At 49.1% G+C, this 10436-nt stretch overlaps 3 protein-coding genes across 3 annotated transcripts; all 3 read right to left on the bottom strand.

Moving 5' to 3' along the window:
* Positions 1 to 3838: 3838 nt before the first annotated feature.
* EPUS_03442 (Nuclear movement protein nudC) lies at positions 3839 to 4512 on the bottom strand (the record flags this gene model as incomplete). The annotated part of the gene is made up of 2 exons (XM_007804799.1): positions 3839 to 4186; positions 4273 to 4512. 2 exons carry the CDS (start codon positions 4510 to 4512, stop codon positions 3839 to 3841), a joined length of 588 nt encoding a protein of 195 aa, XP_007802990.1.
* Positions 4513 to 4886: 374 nt separating this feature from the next.
* Positions 4887 to 6853, bottom strand: EPUS_03441 (uncharacterized protein; the record flags this gene model as incomplete). The annotated part of the gene is made up of 2 exons (XM_007804798.1): positions 4887 to 6212; positions 6266 to 6853. 2 exons carry the CDS (start codon positions 6851 to 6853, stop codon positions 4887 to 4889), a joined length of 1914 nt encoding a protein of 637 aa, XP_007802989.1.
* A 1559-nt stretch (positions 6854 to 8412) lies between these two features.
* EPUS_03440 (uncharacterized protein) lies at positions 8413 to 9303 on the bottom strand (the record flags this gene model as incomplete). The annotated part of the gene is made up of 1 exon (XM_007804797.1): positions 8413 to 9303. One exon carries the CDS (start codon positions 9301 to 9303, stop codon positions 8413 to 8415), a length of 891 nt encoding a protein of 296 aa, XP_007802988.1.
* Positions 9304 to 10436: the final 1133 nt, after the last annotated feature.

Below are 10436 nucleotides of genomic sequence, written 5' to 3'. Positions count from 1 at the left end.
ATCCAGCATACCACAATTTCAACCCGATATCTTCCAATCACAGCAATGTCTGTGAAGGCGGCAAGCCTCTCCAGAAGAGCTAGGGCTGCTGTCCAATTCTGCCTCTGACGAATGCTCTTACGAACTGCTCGCCAGAATGGATAAACTGTGGTATTGAAATGCATTCTCCTAACCTGGACCGTAGGCCAGGAGGGTAGTCTACAAATTTAAGGTGGGCAAGAAGCTTGAACCCCCAGTTGACCAGTAATGAAGCCAACAGTCTAAGAAGTGGCTGAAGTTAGCCTCTTTTCCCGATCAGGCAGATTTCGAGCTGGCCAGTAGTAGTGTTGATGTATCCAAGAGGAATAGTCAATTAGCAAATTGATACTTGATATTGGATACTATTTGAGGAGTTCTCATCCCGCAACTTGGACTTGGTTAATGTTTATTCCGTCTTCACCTCTCCACCAGCCAAGACGAATAGCGATGCAGACACCCAGTCTTCCTACGATACGGGCAAATGGTTCCACCACAACTCGCCCGCAAAAATAGGCGTCCACCGTGACTAGAAAAATCAGCATCCTCTACGATGGCCAGATCCGGACTCTTACCATACCCGGTACGCAGCGTCATCTCTCTCGCCACGCTCAATCCACCCAACCAGATGCATACACCTGCCCAAATCATCCCCCACCTCTCCCTCCTACCCAAGATCCACCACCAAATCTACACCCTTTTCTTCTCCACCAACCCAATCCCCCAACCATATCCCTCAATCCTACACAATCTCATCGCCCCGCTCCCCCCCCCCCTCCCTCCCAAGTCCGAGTATACCAACAAATTTACACTGGAGTCCACCTCCTGCCCTTTTCCCTCAACACCTTCTCCTTTCACCGCTGGCACGGCTCCAGCAGCGTCGAATGCCGTAAGTTCCTGGCTCGGCTGGCTGTGTGGCAGATCGAAGCGATCCAACATGTGAGGCTTGGGATCATGGAATGTGAAGTCCGTGGGCTGGGGACGAGGGGTGCGGGGAGCGAGGCTTTCAAAGTGTGTATGAGGTGCTAGGATCTGGGCTGAGGGGGTCGAGGGTGGAAGTTGAGGAGCCTCACGTTGTGGATTGGTGGAATGATGGGTACGCGGCGAGGTATGATGCTGGCGGGGTGGGGTGCTGGTTCGGTGATGAGGCCAGATGGGTTGCGGATGGGCATGCTAGGTTGGGGAAAGCTGAGAACTCTGCATGTTAGGGCAGTGAAGGGGGTGCTCTCCTTGCTTCTGATGACGAGGACGAGGAGGGATGGAACGGGTGGGACAGAGGTCTGTGAGCGAGCGCTGAAGAAACGGTTGCCCTGATGTGAGAGTGTGGTGGTGTGTTTGCAGCAGGTGAGGGGAAAGGTAACAGCACATGCATTCGGTATATGTGTCTGGTAGCAATCATTGTTCTGCAAGAGAAATTTTGATCCTGCTGCTGACTCGCTTCTCCTACCAGGATGCCCAAAAGCACGCTGAGATGCCAGACATCGACGACCAGTAGACCTAGTACCAGTAAGAGCCCGACCACGTCATCGGAAACTGTGCGGGCAGACAGAGTGATCGACAACGCTGACATGGTTCTCGTATCCTTCCCTGCTTGAGCAAGCGGCCGCTATATATGTATGATACATTCATACCCCTCCTGCTCTCCTCTCCTACAAGACCGACGGATTCTCCGTTAGATTCAAGAACCCATCAACCCCCGCGCAGCTCGTTACCCCTTGTCGTTCTCCCGCAGCTTCCGCATGATCATCGTAAACACACATGATCCGTCGGACATGACTCCTCAACAAGCCCCATCCATGCTGATTCCGGATGTAACGGAGGGAAGAGGTCAGGGAAGAAAACCCCAAGGGCGAGTTGGCCCTTCAAATATGAAAAGATCCTCAAGTGTACTAAAATGCAGACGGATAAGCTTCTTCGGGAGAAAAAAGTCATATCCATTGCCTTTTCTTTCTTTGTTGTGCCTGTTATGAATGAGAGATGGGAATGGGGAGGGGGAAGGAAACGGTAGATTTCCTGGTACATAGGTCTAGTACATGGCAAAAATTTTGAGATTCGATAAGTCTGGCGGGATGAATTGCTTGTGGTTCTTTTTTCTTGGCGGACTCGGATTCCAGAGAGGATTGATGTGACGTGTGACTACTAACCACTAACTACTAGTTAGTAACGGTATCAGGCGGAATTTTTGTACTCACCCGTGGTCATAATTTCTTACCAAACGCCCTCTTTACATACACTTCCTTGTTAGCATCCTTGTCGCTCTTCTGCACGCTCATCCTGCGAATTCTACGCCTTCTGCAGGCAGTCATGTGCTGCCAAGAGGATTTGGCTGTACGTGTATGGCTAATCCCAAGCATTAGACTGTAGATGCCATGTAGTCCATGTGCCGCCAGTGCACTGCAATTCTAGCGTAGATAAAGACGACACGCTTTGACATATTTATAGATTACTAATATCAGGCGGAGATTTTGTACCTCCTTGATCATAATTTCCTATCAAACGTCCACAATTGTCAGCATCCCTGCCGCTATGCTGCATGCTCATCTTGCTCATATCCTACGAATTTTACGCGTTCTACACATTCGACGAGCTACGAATAGCTGTTAAAGCTGCGTGGGATGCTGTACCTTCTGATTATCTTAAGGAGCTGCTTCAGTTGATGCAGGCGAGATATCAATCAGTAATGATGCCAATGGAATGCAAACTCGATTATAGAGACTTGTTCTATTTGGGCCATTTCTTGGGCGTCCATACTCAATTCCGCGTAGGGAGATCAATGCAAGGTTAAAAGAACCAGCACAACAGCGCGCGAAGCAAGCATGTCTCCAGTGGTAGTACACAGGGATAGGACCGTGTTGCTCCCACTGATAAGTTCCGCATATATTGGTCTTTGATTTAGTGAGGATCCGTTAACAAGAGAGAGAGGGGACACTGCTCTGTGGAAGCCGCTGGGCAGACCAGGGTATGATATATGCCCCGAGTGCAGAGGAAAATAGGCTGAATGGATGGATGCTGATTGAGCAAGAGAAGGACTGGATGGTGGAGCGCGAGGTTGCCGGCAGTCCGGAGGTTAGTACTAACTAGTTAGTAGTTGACAAACTTCAATGAAAAGCGATGCCAAGACACTTTTTGAAAGCTGGAAAGAGGTCTGCGGTCATGCTTTGGGGAGGCAAATCTGAAGAGTACAATAAGGTGGCAAATCTGTTCAACCTGCAGCTTCGGAAAGAGAACAAGGTCAGCGAGATGGCAAGCCATGGGCCTCAGGGGAAGGGAGCACAAGGCTTTGACTGTTTCTCGGATGATATGGTATAGTAAAACGATCTCGGGTGACAGCAAGCAGAATGGGCGACCGACCCACGAAGATTTCGTCCTAGGGCTTGTGAAGGGCCCGGACCTGATGGTGCCTGCAAAGCAGTGTAAGCAATCTCGCTGTCCGTATTTTTGTTCCAATTGTCGGACTGCCGCTTGCGCTATCTCATGGGACCTTGTCAAGGCGCAGCGCACTGGACAGATGGCTTGTACAAGCTAGAGGTGAAGCTCACTAGTAGAAGATTGAATGTGTTGTATTGCCTATTGGAGTATATTGGAATGCTTTTGCTGGGAGACGGTGGTGCTTGAGGGTTTAAAACTGGAAGCACATCAATCTCGTCTTGCCTATTGCCCTCCCTGTCGATCCGCCAATGTTTGCATTGACGCAGACCAGGTACAGGGCACCATCCTTCGTATCGCTTTTATCATCATATATTAATCGTTCTGCGTTACTCGTTCTGTTCGTAGCACATCCATGACACCAATCCCATGTAGTGCACAGGCTAACCCATCAGTTTCAGCCCATCTTCGCCTGACTGAAATCCATCTCTGGATGCTGTGCCATGAATTTCTTCAACATATCCTGTTTCTGCTGTTCCTCGCTTGTCGGCTTCCCCTGCCTCTTCATCTCCTGATCATACATCATCTTCTCCACCATTCCTCTCGTCTCACCATCGAGGTCGCTCAATTTCGAGTTCTCCGGCTGGATCTTGGTGACGTCTATCTTGGGTGCGGTGGTAACAACATGTGCCCACCACTCTGACTTGTACTGTTTGTCGAGGTGGATGGAGATTTCTTTCCCCGTAGGAGTGGTTTCGAGCGTCCATGTGCATTCGTCGGGCATGATGGGATGGGGGAAGTCGCCCTAAGGAGACACAGATAAGCACCGTCATGCAGCAATAAGTGTGGATAATCAATGAGCCCAGTCGAGGTAGGCTCATGTACACCTACCTCAATCAACGGATCCTGACCCTTAATTTGAGCCTTTATCCTCATCTTTTTGATCTCCACTATCAGGTCTTTCGCTTTTAGATTGCCAGGAATTGGTATTGTGACATCGACATCCTCGATTCTCTGCGTCCACTTGTAGGGCAATGTGGCTTGTTCAGCTTCTTCTTTCTTTCGAGCTTCGGCGTCAAGCCTTTCGCGTTCTGATGGCGTTGGAGAAGCAGGCCTTTCGGAGGACGACATCCTTGAACCCTTCACAGCCGATGCAAATACCGATGAGGTCCTCTGAGAAAATACAGTCGAGATGTCTCTAAGCTTTGTGGGATAGTGGCCTAGGATGGGGCTCCAAAAATAAGATGGGGTAGCTTTTCCACTGCAGAACCAGCCTGTCAGTGGTAGAATCAGAGGTCTTGGCAGGGCTAAGCAGGAGAGAGGAGTTGGGGGCGAATGCGAATAGCAATGTGGACGACCGACTCAGTGGTATCTTTATTTGCAGCTCGACCAGATTACTCCTACATTATCAAGACCCGAGCTTCCAATGCTGGTATGCTTTTAACTGAGGGCTGTCTTCGCTCAACAAGCAAAGCCTTCTCTCTGCGCACTACGTAACTAGTATGTCAGGAGGGAGTGCTTGGTGTGATGTCGCTCTCATCAGGTTGAGCCGGACCAGGTGTCTGCAGCTTCGGGTCTGCAACGCTCCGAAGCTCTTGATCTGCCTCCTTTGATCCGGTAGTCAGCTCATCCTTCTCTGTTTCCCGCTTGACGCCTTCCTCGCCTCCCTTTACGGCCATGTGATACTCTGCCCACCTCTCCGCATCAATGGCCGAAGGCGCTCCAACCATTTTGTCTTCCCCCTTTGCTGATTTCGGGAAAGCAATAACATCCCGTACGCTGCTGCTTTGCCTTAGTATCGCCATGAGTCTGTCAAACCCCAGAGCTATCCCTGCATGAGGTGGACAGCCTGCTCTCAATGCCTCAAGCAGAGGCCGGAACTCTTCTGCATGGTTTTCCGGTACCTTCAAGATGTCCCTTAACACCATCTCTTGCACCTTGCTGTCATGGATACGACGACTACCACCACCAATTTCGACACCGTTGATGACAAGATCGAAATGGTCAGCCTTGCAACTCAGGGGGTCTGTGTTCAGCCTATCAACGTCCCACATCGTTTTTGGAGCTGTAAATGGATGGTGGGTTGATTTGATACCTGCCTTACCGCCCTGCCCTGGATCGCTATCGTTTGTGGGAGAGAATAGTGGGAAATCTGTGACCCAGAGAAACTCGTCACGGAATGGCTTACGAATGATGCCTTCCGAAATCAGAGCCGCGTGGAGATCGCGACGAAGGTTTCCTATCATCGTAAAACCTTCGCCCATAAAGGGTTGATCGGGCCTAGCTTGCAGTACTAGCAGATCTCCTCTCTGAGGATGTAGCAGGTCGACAATCGTTTCAGCGGCATCGTGTTCGAATGCTGAAAGCCCGTTCATTGGCTTGGAAGGATCGAAGATGAAGATGCCAGGAACTCCATGCGGGTTGTCTAGATACGCTGCATTAGACGGCTTGTCCAGGAAGGTGCTGATAAAGTGCCGAGTTTTCTCAGGGTTCGAAACCCTGACTTTCAACAAGTCAATCACAGGATCTTTGAGGGGGCTTAACTTGGACTTTAAGGTTGAGTCCAAAAAATCTTCTACTTGAAGAAGGTGAAATCCGATACGCGTATCTGGCTTGTCAGAGCCCCACAATGTCATAGCTCTGTCGTATGTAATTTGTGGAAAGTAGAGAGGAGCATGATAGGGAATATCTCGCATATTGTACTCTTTGGGCGTCTTGATCTTGTTCTCAAATATGGTCTGACTGAAGAACGTTTGCCATAGTACTTGAATGATTCTCTCGGTGATCTTCATGACATCGTCCGTAGATGCGAAGGACATTTCGATATCGAGCTAGTAAATAATCCATTAACGTCCATCCAAGAGATGGAGGACCTACGACATACCTGCGTGAATTCTGGCTGCCGGTCCGCTCTCATGTCTTCGTCCCGGAAACATCTTGCAAATTGGAAATACTTGGAGATTCCGCTGGCCATTAGAATTTGCTTGTATTGTTGAGGACTTTGTGGGAGGGCATAAGCTAGTCCCCTTTGTCTGGTGGGAACCAGAAATTCACGGGCACCCTCGGGAGTCGATTTGAAGAGAATGGGCGTTTCTATTTCGTCGAAACCTTTCACGAAAAGGTATTTCCGGCATTCCGTCTGTGCTTTTGAACGAGCTTGTAATGTTTTGCGTAGGTTTGAGCTTGTGCGAAGCTGCAAATGTCGCTGCTCAGGTGGGAAATTGGTATCCGTTTTGGCAATAATGTCCGCTGGGAAATAATTCAATGCTTGAATCGAACTAACAACCATTTCGATCTGCGATATGGTTGCTACCTCACCGATATAGGGGTCGTATTTGATCTCCTCTATCGAAGAGAGTGGCTTATCTTTCGTAGCGTCACCCTCTTCTTTACGCTTCGTATAGTATACAATGTTTGGCCCCTCTAAACCTAAGGAAGCTTGGTCTTGCCCCTCTGTTTCGACAGGCCTCATAGTGCTTTTATTGCTGATTCGGTTTACCAACTGTCCAGATACAATGACGGGAGTGTGGGCAGGGATTCTTCGCATGCTTTCACGACCCTCAAGGCCCACCACATGTTCATCGACGACGAGTTGTAAGTGTTTTCTTAATTGAGGATCGATGAGGTCTATGAAATCCAATTTCCTCGAACCTTGCCGGACGGAAGTGACGTAGCCATACAGTTTCGAGGTGTGATCTGGCCGAAGGTCCCATACTTCCCAACTGGAAGCCGTTCTTGGTAATTTGACTGGATGCCATCAGTATTGAGCATCTACTCCCACTTCAATGAAGCTTACAGATGCGTTTGTAGTGCGCAAGAGGACTGTGGTCATTTAGGTCGAGCGTCGACAGGTCTTGGTAACTGCCTTCTAACGGACGGTCATCCTGTGAGGTCTCCCCAGATCTCCCTCGGAGCTCAGCATTTCGTGATGCCACCTGACATGAAAAACCTCTTCTTGACTTGGGGACTGAGTGGCTGCATCGTCCCCGAATATATTTTGATATAGCAATGTAACTGTCCCTCAATTGGAAGGCCCGGTTGAAGGCTCGAGTAGGAAACATTGCTAGCTCGAATCAGATGCTGAGAAGATCATGGACAGTATGAACGCCATGCAAGAAAGCTAGAGCTATGGAGAAGAGCGGGACTCTATCTTGTTGATGCAGTCGAGAAAAAAATGTCCAAATAGCTGCAGGATCTTGCTCAACTTTCAATGAAGCTCGCGAAACCAAAAACCGCGCTAGTGAAATGCATCCTCCGAAAATATATCCGCACTCTTCGGTCTACTTTTTCCTTCTCCATCCTTCCAAGTTTTGAACATGTAAGCCACTACCTCAGATAAGGATAAGATATTCTACTGACATTAGGACAGATGATGAAAGCCTAGCGTGTATTAGTTGAACTCATCTCCTCACCCTTGACCTTCAAGCTCTCTCCCTCTAGGAGCTCAAGTGGCTTGTTGGTTCGAGGGTGAATGAGAGAATGAAAAAGGCGCTCGGCACACCAATCTTGTTACATTGACGGGCGCGATGAAGGCATCTCTGAACTACAAATAAAACTTGGAAGATGTTTGGCAGGATCATATGGTGTGAAAGGGTGGAGGCTCACTCAGGACCGAGGCGAGGGTCAACAAATAGTTGCTGGGGTTTTTGGTCTCTGCCACAACGATTTTGACTCTCTCAAAGTACCACTTTGCAACGATTCATGATCGTTATCAAGTTGTCATTGATAACAGTGATCAGGTTTGGTGGTCAGATAGCTACCAACTGGGTACCATGTACCTTCAAAAAATGGTTCTTGGAGTATAGTGACGCTGAAGCAGAATCATCCCACCTGGGACCAACATGTTGACACTCGTCTTGGGCGTGCTTGAGGTAGCATATTTACATATTTACAAAGGGCAGAGAAGGGTCATTTTCTCGCTGCACCTGATGATGCAAATCGTCGGTCACCTGTCGCAGCAAGCCAGGGTTTCTGCTGAATAATACTTGCGGTGGCTACCATGAGCTACCTTTTGGAAATCACCCCTTCTATCTATCCCCTTCTCCTTGTGCTACTCGCAACGCCTTTCTTCACATCCGCCCCAGTCCCTTGGCCAACAGCTTGAGGTACTTTCTCACTGACCTCCTCCCCATGTTTGGCCGTCGTACCTTTCTCATTCCAATAGTAGACCATCTGTCCCGCCAGGACAGCATTCAACACAAAACCGGCCACAAATCCATACAAGATCAATTTATCGTCCACCTCCTGCAGCGTCGTGAAGATGCGACTCAAGCTCCCGGCCAAATAATTGAACACCGCAAATGCGCTGAGCTGGCCCGTTCCCCCTTGCCTGTAAACCGTCAAGATCTGTGGCAGCTTGCTCGCCACGCTCAGAGCCCCCGCCCCAGCCTGTAGATAATTCATCAGATTCTCATTCACCAACGTATCCGAGACCAGTAGCGCATAGACCGCAGCCGCAACACCCGCAATAAACGTCCCTGCAGCACCATCCCTACACGTGAAACGCAACACCAATACCGCAATCACCACATCCTGCGCCAGTATCAACGCCGTCTCTCCATACGTGCTGAACGGCCACCCGCTCCTGACATTATATGCCAACGTGATAAGGAAGCTAGCGGTCTCGAGAAGGTAGCTGGTGAAGCTCAAGCCGGCAGCGGATTGTGATTGCACGAGTTTCAGGATCTGGGGCACTTTGACGATGGAAGCGGTGGTGATGATGACGATGCCGAGCGCTTTGGAGATGGCGAGGCCGAGGCATTCCGGGCGTGTTGTTATGTCTAGCTTGTGGAAGAGGGCGTCGTGACAGGTTCGACCGATGAGGGATATCAGGGTATCGGATATCGGTTTGGGGAGATTGTTGGATATGGGAAGGAGATAGGGTTTTAGAGGGTTGAGGACCAGGGATTGTATCTGTTCCATGGTGAAAGTAGAGCGGGTTTTTTAGCGAATAAGAAGAGATGCACAAGGCTGCTTTAGGGTCATATATGACTACTCAGAAGCTTTCACTGATATTGTTCGTGTAGTGTGTTGATTAGGCAGCTCGTCAACGCGCTGGTAGTACTTCATCAAATTAAGTTGCTGTCACTTGGCACCACTATTAGCTAGCTATATGTGTTGACAGTTGTGCGGAGTTGCTGGCGCCGCGCCATGATGCCGAGTTTCTTCTGATTCTAGTGGTGTAGATAATAGTAATACGGGTCTTAATTGATAAAGATGACTCTCTACATAAACAAATCAACTTTCTTAGAATGAATCTGATATATCTCAAATCTATATCAAAAAAATCAGAAGGATCTACTCTTTCGATAGTGGATCGAAAGAAGCGATCTCAGTCTCTGCGCAATTGACAGGAACACTAGCCAACCCGGTGGAAATGAGAGCGTTGACGAAGTACGGAATAGGTGCGGCTCGATACATCCATATCCAGAAGCGAGGTAGGGCGCCCGGGCTGACAAGTACACTGTTATTGGTCAGTGTGGGGAGCATCTTCAATACCCAATAGGCTAGATATGACCCTCACCCTGGGAATAGTAATGAAAGCATATACAGCAGCATCGCGACATTGACGCCCGTCGCGGCGTTAGGCATAATGGTCATTACCGTGCAAGAGAGAGTGGAGCAGAAGGCCATAATAGACCAGATCAACAAGAAGGTCAAGCCACAGCGACTGTGCAACTGGTCCGTAACCAAAGTATTCTGATACAGTCCAAGCGGATAGTACCAAACGACAAAGACTAGAATCGCCATCACCGTTTGCGAAGGTATCTAGGCGATAATGTTAGGGAGGGTGAAAACAACCCAGGAGGAGATTTGCGATGACAGCCCGCGTACTTCGTACAATATCCGACTTCCCGCAAAGAGCAACATGATAAGCTAGACCAGGGTTGAAAAAATAGTCATTAGGATGAAGAGGGAGAGGATCTGGTTCTGTATCCCTTGAAGGGTAGTTTCCACTTTCTAGAAAGCGATGCCTTTAACCAACGCCCGCGCGTCATTGGTCAATAAGTCTATGCGAAATCAAAGGATATATGAGAGAGAGGATTGGAAGAGTC

The sequence above is a fragment of the Endocarpon pusillum genome (assembly GCF_000464535.1).
Source record: "Endocarpon pusillum Z07020 unplaced genomic scaffold scaffold3643, whole genome shotgun sequence".
Lineage (NCBI taxonomy): Eukaryota > Fungi > Ascomycota > Eurotiomycetes > Verrucariales > Verrucariaceae > Endocarpon > Endocarpon pusillum.
Note: the sequence above shows the minus strand (reverse complement) of the source record. Positions and strands in the feature narration are given on the sequence as shown.